Below are 17254 nucleotides of genomic sequence, written 5' to 3' on the forward strand. Positions count from 1 at the left end.
TCTCTCTCTCTCTCTCTCTCTCTCTCTCTCTCTCTCTCTCTCTCTCTGTGTGTGTGTGTGTGTGTGTGTGTGTGTGAAGTGGTGGGAGTGGGGTGGAGATCTAGCCCAGGGTATCACAGATGCTAGGCAAATGCTCTACTGCTGCGCCTCATTTCCAGCCTGAGAAGCTAATTTGAAAACGTCTCTGCTGAGTCTGTGGTAGTTAAGCAGCAGCTAACAGCTCTCGTCGGCTGAGTTATTATTTATCAGACACTGGGTAATTTTTTCTCCATATTCCTCAAGGCAATCCTACAAGGTAAACATAATTATCATCCCTCTACTGCATGGAAACCTTTAACTCTGAGGGACAGGTAATGAATGTATCTATATGACAGCTGATCCCTAACTAATGAAACAGCGTTAATCTTAGATCTACCGACTGCTACATCAATATGCTGATAGTGGTTAACTTCAGGGACTCGATTATAGATTTTTTTTTATTCATTTTTAAAATTTACTGACTGCTACATCAATATGCTGATAGTGGTTAACTCCAGGGACTCGATTATAGATTTTAAATTTTTTTATTCATTTTTAAAACTTTCAAGGTTTTAGATATAAGATGGAGGGAAATTTAATCGCCATAAGAGAAACTCAGTTACACAACCAAAACACAAGCCATTGGAATGTGTGTGCAGGGGTAGGTGTGAGCAGAGAGAGGTCAGGCAGGGCCCCGCGTCCTGGGTGCCTCCATCACGCCTAGGGTCCTACTTCATTCTTTAGTTTGCTCTTTGTATCTCAAGCCCAGGACACGGTGCTGGGGACAGGTGGGAGAGGCTCAAGGAGGTGACAAATCGACCCTGATAGATCTCATCTCCCCCACCTCCATCACAGGTCAACCCTTTCAGAGACCGCATCTGCAGGGTATTCTCCCACAACAACGTGTTCTCCTTTGAAGATGTGCTGGGCATGGCATCTGTATTCAGTGAGCAGGCCTGCCCCAGCCTGAAGATTGAGTATGCCTTTCGAATTTATGGTGGGTACCTGGGTTGGGGTGGTAGTGCTGAATGGGGAGGAGAAAGGGGCCAAAGAGGACCGGCCATGTCTGAAACCCAACCTCTGATGGGGTTGTGTGTCTGGGATTTATTGGCTCTTTATGAGTATATATCATGTGTCTTGAGTAATATGAAATAACAAAACTGATTAAGAATCTATCGACAGAGGCCCTTCCCTCCATTCCATTGGTGTAAATGGCCTTTATTATTGCTGTGACCAACACAGCTGACAAGAAGCAGCTGAGGGGAAGGAGAATGTATTTGACCTCAGTTTGAAGGCATATAGTCCATTGTGGCAGGGACATCATGGTGGCTGGCAAGCAGCTCACAGGAATGTGCAGCTGGAATGGCTCACCTCCTTATGTGTTGGTAGAATGGGAATCAGAGATGACACAGGATGTTGGGTGGGACCACAAGCCTCCAGTACTACCCACTTAAGAAATCCATTTCCTCCTGGCTCTGTTCCTCCTCCCAAAAGTTCCACAGTCTCCCAAAACAGTACAAGCAGCTGGGGACCAATTGTTCAAACACATGAACCTGGAAGGGCTATTTAAGGTTCAAATCATAAGGCCATTCAAGGGTACTTGGGGTTGCCGGTGTGGCTATTTAATAATTTCTCTCTGAGCAGGCCAGAGAGAAGACCCATGTGGGTGCGAAGGACTTGGGCTTGTCTGGCGGGAAGGTTGGATGGGACTTGAGAGACCTGAGCACTAGAAGCATCTCTACACACAATGACTGTGTAGACTCGACCAAGTCATTTCCATTTGCTGAGAATCCCTTTTCTTATCTTGAAAGAGAAGGAACTTGAGAGAGATCATTTCTGAAGTCTTTGGGATCTGCCCTTCGTCTTGCAATGTCCCCTTAGCACAGTAAGACACTCAGACCTCTCCAAAGCAACCACAACAAGAATCAAGGAAACCTTGAGGCACTCTCCGCAGTCCACATATGTCTTTAAGTATATCGTATTTGCTTGCAGAGGCAGATTTCCTTTTCTGTTTAAGTAGGCCATCCAGCTTCTCCTGTCCTCAGACATCAGCAAGCAGACTCAGGCAGGCTGAGGAAAACCTAGCCTTGCTAGGATTACCAGTGGCACATCCCTTTAATCCTAACACTCAAGAGGCTGGGACAGAAGGATAACAACTTTGAACACAAACTGGGCTACATAGTGAGACCTTGTCTTGAAGCCATGGGTTAGTGCTACAGCTTAGTGGTGGAATACTTGCCCAGGTTAGACAAGCCTCTAGATTTGATTCTCAAACTAAACAAACAGCTCCAGATTCTCTGTAATTCAAAGAACCCGAACGACAGGACTGCAGTCTGAATCAAACTGAAAATGTCAGCCTGTTTTGGAGAAATATAGCAGAACTCAGAGTTCCTACAACAAACATTTACAACACTCCAAATGGAACCTAAAAATGACCTGAAATGCAAGAAGATTCTTTTAAATCTTGCTGCAGCCTCCAGAACGGAGACTGACTCTGACATGACCCAGATACTGAAATTCACTGATAAAAAGTTTTAAAAGAGCCATCACAATAGTTTTTGGTTCTTTGGAGAAAGAGAAGGAAACAAGAAGGGAAGGATGTAGGAAAAGAGAGAGGAAGAGAGGGAGAAAGAGGAAGATGAACTCTAAGGATTGACTTAGATAATTAGGGTGGCCAGCACCCCACAATCTGCTGTGAGTGAGACACCCATGAAGGATGTGATTTAATTGAGTCCAAAGGCACAAAAAACAAGAGTGCTGCTGACCATGAGTGCTGCTGACCAAGGACAGAGCAGAAAGAGAAAAGCCCCTCCCTCCACTGGATGACACCTACCCACACTGACAAATGTGATCTTGTTTTTTAAAAATTTATATTAGTTTTTTGTATGTTTGTGTGTGTGTGTGTGTGTGTGTGTGTGTGTGTAACACCCAAGTAGGCCAGAAAAAGGTACTGGGGTATTGAATTATCTGGAGTTGCTAGTTGAGAGCATCCCAACATGGTTGCTGGGATGCAAACTCAGGTCCTCTGCAAGGGCAGTACACACTCCAAACAGATGAGCTGCCTCTTCAGACCCTTTAAAAAAAAATTTCTTTGATGACCTCATACAAGTATGTAATGTATTTATTTATTTTCAACTCCTAGTACCGTCCTTCATTCTTCTAAGACAACTGTGCCCTTCCTAACCAAAAAGAGGCCCTTCCAACATGTGCACACGATCATGGCTGAAGGGTCATTTACTGAAGCATGGCACTTTACCAGCGTCTACACCACTGAGGAAAACTATTCCCCTCCCCCACAACTTTTAACTGTCGGTAACTCCTGACTCGAGGAGTTTTGGGAGACTGCCCTCCCCCAACCACAAAGGGACTCTCTCCTGCAGATCTGAATGTGACCTTCTTTATTCAGTTGACTGATTCAAATGCTAATCTGTTCCAGAAATTCTCTCACAGACACACCAGGAAATAATTTTCTTTTTGCCTTTATCCGGGCATTCCTTGGCCAAGTCAAATTGACACATAAGATTGACCATCACAGTAACCATTTCCAATAGAGTGAAAGAGAATCTACTCACAAAAATAAAAGAAAAAGAAAGAAAGAAAAGATATGAAATCTCAGCAGAAAAAAATTGCAGCTATGAGAAGGAATTAAATGGGTGGAGCCTGGTAGCTTCAGCATGGGGAAACTGAGGCAGGAGGATCACATGTTCAAGGTGGGCTAAGGAGGGAGTTCAAGGCTCACCTGGGAAACTTAGCAAGTCTATAATATAAAATTTTAAAAAGCAAAGTGCTGAGATGTAGCTCAATGGCCGAGCACCCACCTGGCCCGCAACAGCCGTGAGGTTCATGTCCCACTGCCGAATAAAGCCAAGCAAACACAAAAACACATATGAAGTAAAAAGTCAGTGGGCAGGGTCAACAGGAGAATTCAGGTAACAGAGGAAAGGGTAAATCTGAAAACACACAAAGAAAAAAGATCTGAATAACAGAGAGAGCAAACACTGAGGGAATTAAAGAACGAGGCCTCTGGGACGTGCTGAGTTAGAAAGGTTGAAATGTACATCCGCTTGATCCAATTGGAGTCTCGAATGCAAAGGGTAAGAAAGATATTTGAAGAACTAATCACCCCAGATGTCTTAAATTTGGTACAAGACACAAATTCATAGTGAATGAATCCCGAGCCAAATGAGATCACACACCCATCTATTAGCTCAGCAGGCTCATCGTGTACGTGTTGTGTCTGTGTGTCTGTGTCTGTATGTCTGTGTGTGTGTGCATGTGTGTGTGTGTGTATCTGTGTGTGTGCTCCTCTACAGCCTCCCCCTTCCTCATCCCAAATAGTTTCAAGCACCCCTAGGGACTATTCCCTGGATCCCAGGAGTCCTAGCTTGTTAGTCACCACAGTTCTGTCAGATGTGGCAGCTGTACTGACTGAAGTCCCCGTCATACTCTCTAGGACAAGACAGCTCTTGGAGCAGAACAGTGACCCAACTGAGCCTTCTTATCTCAGCCAAGAGTTCATGGGTTGCAAGTCACAGAAACTTAGCTCGTGAAACAACAGGTTAAGAACAGACAGTGGATCTTAGTCTGCCTGGCATGGGTTAAAAAAAAAAATCACTCAAAGCTCACGGCTTCAGGTACCACACTTCATGGTTTCAGGGTATCTGCCAGTTAAGAGTCCGGGCTTGGTTTAGTTGGGTCCTTCTTACCTCTTCCCTCCTCCCCTTTCCTCCCTCCTCCTCCCTCCCATCCTTCTCCCTCCTTTTCTTCCTTCCTCTTCCTTTTCCCCTTTCTCCTCCTCCTCTTCTTATTTTTATCCTCTTTGTGATAGGGTCTCATTATATAGTCCTGGCTGGTTGGGAACTCACAGAGATCTACTTGCCTCTGTCTCCCAGTGCTGGAATGAAAGTGTACCCTATCACTGTCAGCAGGCTCCCCTCTCTTAAAGTCTCTTAAAACAAAACTCCAGTCGAAGTTCTAGCTAAGCTGCTTCTCATTCTCAGAACACTGGCTGGGGAAGCCCCTTCCGGCTGCTGGCACAGCACAGTTCATGTGTTCATGGACCTTTGGCCGGAGTCTGCCTTCAGCTTCTGCAGGCTACCCTTGGACCCTTGCCACACAGCCTTGCCAATGTGACAACTTATCTTCAAAGATAATGAGAGAATGGCCCTTAACTCATCTACGGTTAGAAGGAAGTCTTCCTTGGTACAATCTGACCATGAAAGTGCCGTCCATCCCATCACACCTGCCAAACTCTATTGGTTGGAAGCAGGTTACAGTCTCCATCCAAACCAAACAGCACCAAGAGGAGTGAATTATAGGGGTTGGAGGGGCAGGGCATTCGATCCTGGGCTATGTATCCCAGGCTAGCCTCAAATGCACTTGGACTCCTGATCTTCCTGCCTCTACCTCCAGAGTTCTGGTATTATAGGCAAGTACCATCAAGCCCAGCTTCAGATACCTGTCTCTGAGAGGTTTCTTTACTCACAAGTATACAGTATGTCTACTGTGGACCCCAGGAGAGAAATAAAGGCCTGGGAAACAGGTAGAAAGCTGTCAGAAAGCTAGGTAGTTTCTCTGCATGGCTGCTAAGTAAACCTCTGTTTTCCTAGACCTGAGCTTCTTCATCTGTGCTCATGAACTGAAGATGACTGCCCTCATGCCTGCAGGGCTGTTGTCCATACTCTGAGTAACTAGCCACAGACACTGCGTCTCCCTTCTCTCAGACAGTGTGGACTGACTTAGCCAAGCTGATACCTTGGGTTGACATCAGCCTTGCCCAGTTACCTACAAAGAAAAGCAGTGTCACATGAATAAGCCAGAGATGAAGACACTTCTCAGGGACAGGATGTTGTGGCTCAAGCCTGTAATCTTGGCACTAAAGCAGGAAAACTTCAAGAAACAGGAGTTCAAGGTCATCCTCCTATGCATAGTGAGTTCAAGGCCAGCCTGAGATTTGTGAGACTTTGTCTTGACAAAGGAAGGGAGAACAGAAAGAAGGAAAATGGAAGGAAAAAGGAAGGAAGGAAGGAAGGAAGGAAGGAAGGAAGGAAGGAAGGAAGGAAGGAACAAAGGAAGGAAGGAAGGAAGGAACAAAGGAAGGAAGGAAGGGAGGAAAGAAGGAAGGAAGCTACTTCCATCTTTGATTTCCAGAGCCTAATAAAATCCCCAAACCCATCAGGGAGTGGGTGCTCACACGAATATTCTAGACCCAGGGCCAACTTTGTTTAGCTTTAGAAATGAGAATGTGCAGTCCTCAGAGGTCAGACTGAGTGACTGGGGCCAAGCTGGAGACCAGATACACACTCTACCACCTCCAGTGTTCCTGAATCTTACTCCATTTCTCTCCAAGGCCCCAAAGCACACAGTTACTCCCCTTCCCCAAGGATCCCCAAGAAGAGACCAAAAGATCAACTTCTCCAAGGAAAACACTGGTGTAAATAGGTGTCTAGGACTCACGGCCCAGACTGCATCCAGGATACCCGGACAAGTCAAAGTTCTCTCTGTCTGAAGATTTGTGAGTGCACATGGCTGTCTGCTCAGTGTGAGACACAACTTCAGGATCCTTGTGTGTAAATTCTGTACATAGAAGCTGCTCATTAAGTCCAAAGTGATGGCCCATGAGGAAGGAAGAAGAGGAGTGAAAAAGGACAAAGAGAGAGTCAGAGCAGAGGAGTGAGTTGGTAATGGTCATGGCAGCGATTCTCACAAGAATTCAAAACCTTCTCAATGCTCCTCACCTGATAACTCTGAGGGAGATTCAGGGACCAGGCACATCAGTGCTGCTAGAGACCATAGCAAACATGTACACTCTCTGCCTTCCCCGTGCACCTCTGAATCCAATCTCCATCTTAGCAAGACACACCCCACCACACACACACCAATCTTTGCCCCTAAAATGTCTAGAAAGACATGCTTTAGCCTCCTGCCTCCCATACCTGACTGCACAGTTGAATCACCTGGGAGTGAAAACAAAACACGAAACAACTTGATGTAATGGTAGATCTTGGTCATTGGGCTTTTACAAAGCCCGCTGGGTATTTCTAATGTGCAACAGAACTGGAAGCTCCTGCTTCAGCTCACCGCATCAGTCAGGATTGCATCCAGCTCATGTAGAAGTGTCCCTGGTTAAAAATGAAGGTCTGCAGTCAGGCAGTCCAGAGCCGGAATGGTGGCTCCAGAAAATAAGCAAGGACCCAGAGTCCTAAAGGACTTCCTCGTCTGTAAAGTCTTGGTATGAGACTGTTTTCCTATTGTCCTCATAAGCACAGAACGGCTTTTGTGCCCACAGACTTCTCATCTTTATTCTAGGCAGGGAAAGCGGTGTGTGGGGGTGGGGAGGGGTGGGAGAAGGAAGAAAGATGGAATTTACATCCAAAGACACAAATAAGTCAACTCGTCTCCTCACAAGCTTTCTTGGAACTCCACCAAGACCCTTCAGTTTATATTTCATGGGCCAGAATGATGTCATACGGCCACCCATGGCTACGGCAGAGACAGGAAAGCCATGAATTTTCATCTGAACCCGGTGTCTTGAACAAGAGCTGTCTGGAAAATGGCTACTGGGTGAGGCTGCAGAGGGGCTAGAGCACCTTGAGGCCTGGAACTCACCTCCTGGGGACCAGTTCTGCTTTGAAGGACATTCTGGTCTCCAGGTGACCAATGCCACATCTCTTCATACCTCCAGGAAGATTTGCCACCTGTCAGAGAGCAACATCTGAGCCACACCTTCCTGAGACTTGACCCAACCACAGAGATGCCAGTGGCTAGCTGAGGCAGTGGAGGGAGGCTAGAGGGGATGTATTGAAAGCTTGCCCTTGATCTGCAAGCAATGAGTGGGTTTTGCTTATAGCAGTTCTTTGAGGGAGCATGTTTAGGAATGAATTGGTGGCTGAGCCAGTTCTGTAAGCTCGTATGGTGTTGAGAAACAAGTGGGAGAGAGCCCCCACACCCACTGGAGTGGCCAATCACAGGCTGTGAGTCCCAAGACTGCTGGGTCAGCATAGACAGAGATCCAGCCAACCGACAGACTCCTGGCCCTAGCCCTCTCCCAGACTGCTCTGCCCTTGCACCCCCAAAGGACAGGAACCATCCAGGACTACATTTACTCTTGCAAATTATTCTGTTTTCAGATGGCTTGGGACCAAAGCCATGTCATTTTCTGTTGTCTCCGCATGTGGGAGCCAAGCCAGCAGGATGCCTGGGGACACTGCAGGGGCTTGCGGAGAGGTTGAGGGAGTTTCTTACTGGCAGTGTGGTGTCACTGTGGCTGCTCAGTGCTTCCTGGGCCCCCACCCCTATCACCTGCCCCTCTGACTCACTTTCTATGGTGTGCAGGAGTTAAAAGGGAGAGCTGAGTAAGGAGAGCACCCAAAAACAGCTCGGACTAGGCTCCAGCCATTGGGCCAAGAATCCAATCAGGGAAGTACTGGACCTTCCATAGTCATGCCTTGCCTTTGGGGACAGACATTTCTTGACTCTGTCATAGACAGACTCTGGTACTAGCAGACTCTGGGCCTCAGTTTCCTTAATAGCCCACTAACTCTAGCTGCCATTCTTCAAGGTTTGATGTTAGACTCTCTTGGGTGTTCATTTTGACTCCTCATCAATAAGCAAGTGATGGAGAATTAAGCCCTGGCTCCAGCTAACAGGAATCTTCTTTGTTCCAGACTCATGACAAGGGATGACTAAGGATTCCCTAATTAACCTTCGCATTGTAGAGATACAACTACTGTTCTCGTGTTATAGACAGGGAAACTGATGTCCAAATAACGAGCTGAGATGTTACACACACACACGCACACACACACACACAAACATGAAAGGAGAAGCCGAAAGCGCCTGTTCATAGTGGTTCTAAGGCTCTGTGGCACTAGGGATCCAGGCTCCTCCTACCTGTTCCTTTGTTTTCCATTCCCATGGTTACCTTATTGTCTCAAAAATCTTGCCAGAAGTCATTTGCCCTTCTTCTTATATGTCATTCTTCAGATCTTAGCCATTTGGCCGCCTCTTGCAGCAAGAGAGGCTGGGAAACACAGTGTTCAGTTTGGATAGGGGGCTTTCTGTAATGAGGGCACTTGTGTGTGGTAAAGAGCACAGGTTTCCTGTAGAGTCTGGATGGGCGGATTTAGTCATGACCCCATCAACTACCATGGGTAAGTGGGCATTCGTTAATCCATTTATTCTTGAGACTCTGCTCTGTGTTGGGCACTGTCCTCAGAATTAAGATGTCAAGCTATATGGAGTATTAATTACTCCAGCCCCTGGCCCTTTGAGGGTACAGTCGGTGTTCTTGAAATCAACCCATTAGTGGTACAAGGCATACGACTACTGTCCCACTTCCCTGAGAGGCTGGGACACATGTCCAGGTCACTCAGGCAGCTACTACCCAAGACAGAAGCATGGGAAGATGCTCAAGGATTTGGGTTCCAAACCCAAGCCACCTTCCTTTCCTCTACTCTGCCTGGCTCCCGGCCACCAAACCACAACCTGGCTTCTGGGTTCTGAAATGGAGATCCCCATAGCATGGACTTTGACATGGGGCCAGGTCAGCCTAGGTGGGTTTGAACTTTTCTCTTCCATTCCCTGGCCCCGTGGACAAGCTATATCGAGCCTCAACCTCGGTCTCCTCTTGACAAAATAATAAAAAAGTAGATGGTGAGGCTTCAATGACTTAAAGTAGGATACATCTGAGCACACAGTAGGCACGCAGTCAATGCTTATAATTACTGCAATCATTGTTGCCTTACTTAATATTGTCTACAGCTAGCCCTTCTGCAGCATGTCCCACCCCTACAAGCCAGCTAGGCCGTCATGTCCCAGATTCTAGACTCACTTGGGGCAAATGGGCTCTCCTTGAACTCTCAGAGACTTATGGGAGTCAGCCTTCATCTCCTCTGCAGATTTTAATGAGAATGGCTTCATTGATGAGGAGGACCTTCAGAAGATAGTGTTAAGGCTGCTGAAGAGTGATGATGTGTCCGAGGACCTGCTGATGGACGTCACGGACCATGTATGTATCCAGAGGCTGAAGGGTGGAACCTGGGGCTCTGGATGGCCTTCCTTGGAAGGAATCGGTCCAAAGTCAACTGCAGCTGCCATGGGGATGAGTGGCACATGATGCCCTGAGAAATGGGCACACAGTGGAGAGAACTCTACCTTAACTGTCTATCCTTCCAATGAGGATTGTCTATGTTCCCCAGAACAATGTATCCTGCCTTCCCTCCCGAGAGCTTCCCACCCACACGGGGCACCAAGGATCACAATGTCTTCTCCCTTGTTATTCATTAGGAGCACAGTGTCCAGATATCCTAGTGACGAGGCATAGAGAGAGCCCTGAAAACCTAACATGAGGCACAGGCCCATGTGCTCTTAGGCTGTGAGAACCTCTGAGTATCTCAGGTCTAGATGGCACCACCTCCTGCCTGACTCAGGCTTCTTACAATGCAGGGCCCATGTTAATGTCTGGCTGATAGGGTGAATGGGGCTTACTGTCCTCACCACATTGGTGCTGGGGGGCCCCATGAGGAGAGTCCTTCCAGGAGAAAGCCCATGAATCCTCCTCCACCCCTACCTTAGCTCATACACTTTCACCTTTCTGTGGGGTGGGAGCCCTGAGACACCCTGGCATGTGATAGGTTGTTCCTCTGCACAGATCATTGCCTCCCTCCTCTTGAGACCTGTCATCCCCAAGGCTCCTCTCAGCCTCCTTCTTTCTACCAGGTCCTAAGTGAATCAGATCTGGACAATGACAACATGCTTTCCTTCTCCGAGTTCGAACACGCAATGGCCAAATCTCCAGATTTTATGAAGTAAGACATTCTTGAGGGCAGGGGGTTTCTAGTAAGGTTGGAGGCGGCAAAGGTCCTCTAGCCTCCCCTGGACTACGGGCTATCTCTGCCTTCCCATGGAAGTCATGAGTTTCTAGTACTTCCCTGATTCTTTCAGAAATAGTAAAACCGAAGCTTCTGAGAAATCAGCTAACCTTGGGGAACCGAGACAGGGGCTGACAGGATCTCAGGGCTTGCAAACCATGTGTGACGTTTGTGTAACCTGAGAGCCATTGCCCCTGACTGCAGACATCTATGTATATCTCCCATGCCAGCCTTCAGATCTGACCTGAGCGTAGCCCACTATTACCCAGATACACTGGGAGATGACAAGAAAAGCAAATCGTTCCACTGGAGAACAGAAGGGGCCTCAGCAATCTGTGTTCCAGAGTGCCTCAGATGACTCTGTCTCTGCACCTCCAAGGTCATATTTGCCTGTCTTCCAGTTCCTTCCAATTCAGGGCAAATGCATCATCTCTAGAGATGGTCCATGCCATGACTGAAGAGTCCTGTAAGAGTGGTCTTTCTTACATATGCTGAGTTGGCATCTGGTGACATGTGCCTTTCACGCTTGCCTCTAAAGTTGCCCCTTGCCTCATAGACAAGACGAATTTGATGGTGAAGAAGGATGATAGCTTTTGAAATTTTTACAAACCAACTCAAAAACGGACAGAGCTGGTCTATCAGGAATCATGGCAGGAGCCAAGATAGCTACACACTCCCATCTCCCTCTTCCTGACCCGTTTCTCCCTCTGTTCCCTCTTCTCCTCCACACTTACCTTCCACTGCACGCCAGCATCCTCTGGGTTGTCAGACATGGCCTGTCATGTCTCATGGGCTCCCAACAGTTGGTGTCTGTTTGCTTCTGATTTAACTTCAGTGACTCTTAAGTAATGTCTTAGCTCAATTCTAAATTTCCTAACAGAGGCATTCTGATTGGCCCAGCTGGGTCAGGTGTCAAGCTTCTTCCAATCGCCTAGATGGACATGACATCTTTAGGTTCCAGGGCTGTGGCTAGGGCAGAACCTAGAGAGGCCATGCTTGAATCACCTCCATCAAAGGAGATCCCTCTCCCTCCACAACGGCCCCATATATCTGCCCTGTACCTGTGCCTGAATCACTCCTGTTTCTTTCCGTTGGCCACCATAAAATTCAGAAACCCTGTGTGTTCTGGTGATACTAGAAGAAGCTTAAAGAAAGTTTAGGAATTGTGGAAATAACTCAAACTCCTTGCTATGCAGTCAAGAAGACCTGAGTTTGATCCCTAGCATCCATAGTAGAAGCTGAGTGTGGTGGTGTATACTTGCAATACCAAGGCTAGGGAGGCCGAGACAGGAGAGTCCCTGGGCTCTCTGGCCCCAGCAAGACTTTGTCTGAAAACAAACAAAAACAAGGTAGATGTCCTAAGGAACCACACCTGGGCTCTGGTCTCCACACGTGTACATATGTGTATATGCACCCTCATTGACACGCACACATGTACACACACACACACACACACACACACACACACACACACACACACCTGCACTCGGGTGGGAACCTCAGATGACTCTGGGTCCCTCTTTCAGCTCCTTTCGGATTCATTTCTGGGGATGCTGATGTGGAGGCCACCGTCTGGTTCAGCAGCTTCAAGGAAGACTACTGGACGCCCTGCATCCAGCACGGTGGCATTTGATTTGAAGTGTGACTCAGCTCTGTCCCTCCGTCACCTCTAGAATATTGTTTGCTAAATAAATATGTATTTTCCCATCTATACCCAATACTTTCTGAAAGCAGGGTCCTACACAGGGAACTGGTGCTTCTTCTAGGGCTCAGGTTTGCCAACAGCTCCTGGCAAGCTGGGATGGCAGCCTTTTTGAGGACAGTTCAAACCTCGACCCATGTCAGAGGATAAGACTAAGCCAAGTGGGACAAAGTTCAGAAGGCAAATATTCGTCTCTCCCTCCTCTGGAACCCACCCGTGATCAGGATGCACACATAGCTGTCATTCCAGTTGGCGCCTGACTTCCCTGGCTTCCTCTCAGGGAGAAGACATCTTGGCCCTGCTTGCCACCCTTGGGCCCTGGGGATGGGACCATGTGTGACCAGCATTTAGGGCTTATTTGCTTTGCCATTCAGCCAAGCCCTGTAATGAGTTTGGCCTCTCCGGGGACACTTTAGGGTCCAGCTGTCTAGAGACTCTGGAACACAGAAGAAGTTTATCATGGGAACTTGTGGGAGCTGCCAGATGCCTATCTGCTGGACATGTGGCTTATCTGTGTGGGCCTGAGGGAGGCGGATAGTACCAATCACACAGGAAAAGTTATTTTGCCACAGTGTACACTCGCATCCTGTCTTTAGGTCTTGTCTCCCCTGTTCAGTGATAATAGGACCCCAATGCTTGACAGAGTCCCGTTGATCTAATCCAGGATGGGTGGAATGTTGGGGAGCCCAATGGTGTACACACTCCTGAGCTGAGATCTCCTTCCAGAACGATCTATGGGACTTTGTGCCCTACCCTCTGCCCTATCAAAAGTTTCCCAGGATGTCTGAAGCAGCCATGTTGGGACAGACAGCAGACTTTGATCCTCGAAGGTTGTCTAGTCTTGTTGCGACTTTGACACTTACTCCCTGAGGCCATGTTGCTAAGAGTAGTTTAGTCCCAGCTCATTCCTCCAGCTCTTTAAGAAATAAGCTTAAGTATGTGTAGAAACCTAATCAGCCAGCTCTTCCCAGTCAGTGCTGAGTTCAAGACATTGCCTGCTTCAAATGACTTCCTCTCTCAAGAACCATCCACCCACCCTCATCTCGATGCCAGGCCCCTCGAGATCACAAACACTCCCTCTGTCTCCACATGGGTGTGTGACATTTGTGAAACCAGGACTGGGGAGCTCAAAAGACATAGTTCAAATCCTGTCCATGCTATTTCTTTATTGTGTGTGTGCTTGGGCAAGTTTCTCAGCATCCCGGAAGTTCCCTAACTTCATCAGTGATGAGGGCAGATGATGTTTCCCTCACAAGTTATCCTAAGGATCAATTAAATGATGCCAGGCTCCAGGGAGAATCCTGGGTTATTTTGATTATCAGTCAGATTGGACTAAGAAACACCTTGGGAATTAGTGGCATACACTTTTGCAGCTAAGGTCCCAGACTTGGTAAGGAGAAATGGGAAAAGTCAGCTGAGTGGCAATACAGAGGGAAACTGTTTGGGGTCATGCCACCCACCCCAGACACAGCTGCGTGTTCTCAGTTATACTAGTGAAAGCAGACAGGAGGTCTCTGTCCCCGAGTGGCCCACTGCCTGGTTAGCCTTATGAGCCTGGCCGTTGTCATCCCCACCAGCCCCACCTGCCTCAACGTGGGCACAGCTGGGTGGCCCACAGTAGTTGGTCGCTGCTTCTTGGTTCAAATCCCTTGGGCTTAGCTCTCCCCAGACACTCAGGACACCTTCACGCATGGTGACAGGATCCAATTGAGAGGCACATGGCATGGTTGTGGCTGAAGATTTTATTACAAGCAAGCCAGCCTGGTCAGGCCAAGGCTCCCTGGTGTCAGCCACCTGGTTTCAGGCTCTGAACTCGAAGTAAAAGTCCCGCCTTTGCCGCTCTTGAGAGGAAACTCTCTTCCCTGATGGGAAGGTCTGGCAGGTCCTCACATAGTCGGGGGATACTCTTAATAGGTTCCACTTACTCTTCTCGCTCAGAGGAGGCCTGAGAGTAAAGATGGGCTATTGTCAGGCAGTGTGCCCAGGGGAGGGGGAGGAATGTTTCCCATAACCCCATGGGCCCACTGTAGCTTTGTGGTCCTGCAGCCGTCAGCAGTGTGATATCTGCTGAGTGAACAAGTGACTTGGATTCTGGTCCTGTCTCCTGCTGGAAACAAACCCACGTGATAGTGAACTGCTGCTACTGTTACCCTCTTGGCACTTAGTGCAAGGCGAGGAGTAACTCGGCCATTACAGAAGATGCTGGCTGCTGATGTGGTAGAGATGGTGGTGGTGATGGATGGTGCATGTGGTGGTGGTGATGACGGTGATGACGGTGATGGCAGTGATGGCGGTGATGGTGGTGCTGTAACTCTGAGAGGCTAGAGACTCTCCAGGACGCAGAGCTGACCACTGACCAGCCATTTAAAATTAACTGTCTGTCTCGGTCATGGCATGACCAGCAGTACAGACTTCTGGGTAATTTGGAGAAGAAAGAGATACAAAGACCTGAAGATTCAAGAGGGGGTACATATAACAAGATGTCAGGAAACCTGTCCCCAGGAAAGGCTCAGTTTCAAGGGACTCACTGACTTGGAAGAGAGAGACAGTCAACCCAAAGGCTGAGCTGACCGCAGCAATCATAGGTCTCTTCCCAGACGGGGTCTCCAACCACCAGGCAACCTAGCACAAGCTCCCGAGGTCCACACTGGACTTGGTTTACTTTCTTATGCGTCAGACCCATCTGTCTTACAGAGATGTACTTCTAGAGGCACTGAGACAATGTCAGCAAAGTGTATCACACTGTGTGGGAACAGCTGCTGTATCCACATCTGGATGCTGGGGCTGGGGCTCTTGAGGCAAGCAGGGATTCAAAGTTAGAAACCCAAGCCTGTCCATGCCCCTCTCAGACAGAGACAGGTGGGTTTCAAGAGTGGGGTGAGAAACGAGCTTCGAGTTTTCATCTCTACCCAAGGCACAGGTCACCTCCCTACCCTAGCCATAAGGCCCCTGGGAACAAATGTGTGAAACTTGTGCTTCGGTGGCTGGAGGAAGCGAAGGTCTTTCCTGGGGGTGGGCAGAAGGACTCTGCCATAGCAGACGCCAGAGCTGGGCTTTAAGGCTTCTTCTTACTTTTTGAAACCTGGCTAGTTAGACTTTTAAGATAGTTTCAAGTCCCTAGTGTGGGACTAGGTTCCCTGCACATCCCAGACTGGGTTTCTTAGGAGGAGGAGAGGTGTGGGCGACAAGCCAATGACCAGTTCCTAGTCCTTGTAGTGTCCTATTCATCCACCAGAGGGCAGCAGCGGCCCCAGGTTTGGACTGGTGTAGCTTTGACAAGGGCCTTTAGAGAGGAAGCAGTGGGCAGGTTATTCAGGTTTCTGGCGTGTCCCCCTCCACCCCGCCAGGCAACGCTGCTGGACCTGGAATCCCCTGCAATGGCAGGCACCACTGGCTAGGTTAACTGTTTCTCAGGGTCGTGGCTCCAGGGCTGGAGGAGGAATAGGTGCCCTGTGGCTGTATGTTTGTTGACAGCAGAGAGGAAGAGAGGGACACTCACAGGTCTGTGGGTAGAGGGTACCGGTCCGGCTCCTTCACAGGCAGTACAAAGTAAGGAACACGGGACACCGTTCCAGTCTTGTCTTGGTAATACTTCCGCTGCTGTTGGACTGTCTACAGATCGACAAAGAACACATAGCAGGTTGTTGCTGTACCACCTGTTCCCAGACACAGCTGGCCAGGGGTGGAGCAGCCCCACCCTACCCAGTGTTCCTGGTAGAGTCCGTTCCTCCCATCTAGCGGGGATGTTGACATCACACAGCAGTTTTGATGCAGAGAGTAAGTGAGACCAAGCTGCTAAGAAATTTGAAATCCCAGGTTAACATCTGCATGCCTAAATGCGGTTCACACAAGCACGCTCTAAGCACACCCATGTCCACACAAGCATGCTCTGAGCTCTGCTTCTCCTTCACTCCTGGAGCAGGTGTATCAGTGAGTCAACGCGGACGGAAAGCCTGCCACTGACACACTGACACAGCCCCATGACTTCTCAGAGCCTGAGACCATCTACCCTTCCTGCTTCGGGGGAACTTCCCTCACTCAGGACAAGTCCCCTGCACTGACACCAGGCAGTGTCTGTGTCCTTCCTACCTAAATAGAAGGGTATTTGTGAAAGAAGACGCTGCAAAGACTAGGGCTCCTGGAGCATGAGGGTGGGGGTGGGGGCGCAATCTCTCATTCCCACAGGGGGACAGCAGGTGGGCATGAGCATGCTAATTCAGAGAAGCGAAAGCACTGGGGGTGTGTGACTGGGTCCCCCCATCTTCATCCCTCGATCATGGACAGTCTGATACAGTGGGGCACACTCTTAGAAGGATGGGGGCTGTGGAGGGTTAGTGGGTACAAGGGAACTTCAGGGGGGCCTTCGTGTATGATTTCTCCTGGGGTTTGCTTTTGGCCTTTTCTTCATGTAAGATGTAAGTACCCCAGCTGCTAGTTTTATGTCAACTTGACACATGCTAGAGTTATTTGGGAAAAGGGAACCTCCACTGAGAGAATGTCCCCACCAGAGTGGCCTGTAGGCAAACCTGTGGGGCACTTTCTTGGTTGATGATTGATGTGAGAGCCCAGGCCATTGTGGGTGTTACTGCCTTTGGTAGGTGGTCCTGGATGTTGTAATAAAAAAGACTGAGAAACCACGGGGGGGGGGGGCAGGCCAGTGAGC

At 48.6% G+C, this 17254-nt stretch overlaps 2 protein-coding genes across 2 annotated transcripts in view; one reads left to right on the forward strand and one right to left on the reverse strand.

Moving 5' to 3' along the window:
• Positions 1–12595, forward strand: part of Cib4 (calcium and integrin binding family member 4) — a 55589-nt gene extending 42994 nt beyond the window's left edge. The window contains exons 4-7 of the mRNA XM_028782951.1: positions 874–1015; positions 9918–10027; positions 10738–10826; positions 12416–12595. Of these exons, the coding sequence (XP_028638784.1) occupies positions 874–1015; positions 9918–10027; positions 10738–10826; positions 12416–12446 (372 nt within the window). The 3' untranslated portion in view covers positions 12447–12595. The remainder of the gene's footprint in view (positions 1–873; positions 1016–9917; positions 10028–10737; positions 10827–12415) is intronic.
• Positions 12596–14391: 1796 nt separating this feature from the next.
• The window catches only part of CUNH2orf70 (chromosome unknown C2orf70 homolog), a 21156-nt gene continuing 18293 nt past the window's right edge, over positions 14392–17254 (reverse strand). Inside the window, exons 3-4 of the mRNA XM_028782915.1 lie at positions 16091–16203; positions 14392–14536 (exon numbers count right to left, since the gene is read on the reverse strand). Of these exons, the coding sequence (XP_028638748.1) occupies positions 14392–14536; positions 16091–16203 (258 nt within the window). The remainder of the gene's footprint in view (positions 14537–16090; positions 16204–17254) is intronic.

This window comes from Grammomys surdaster, unplaced genomic scaffold, assembly GCF_004785775.1.
Source record: "Grammomys surdaster isolate TR1022 unplaced genomic scaffold, NIH_TR_1.0 946, whole genome shotgun sequence".
Lineage (NCBI taxonomy): Eukaryota > Metazoa > Chordata > Mammalia > Rodentia > Muridae > Grammomys > Grammomys surdaster.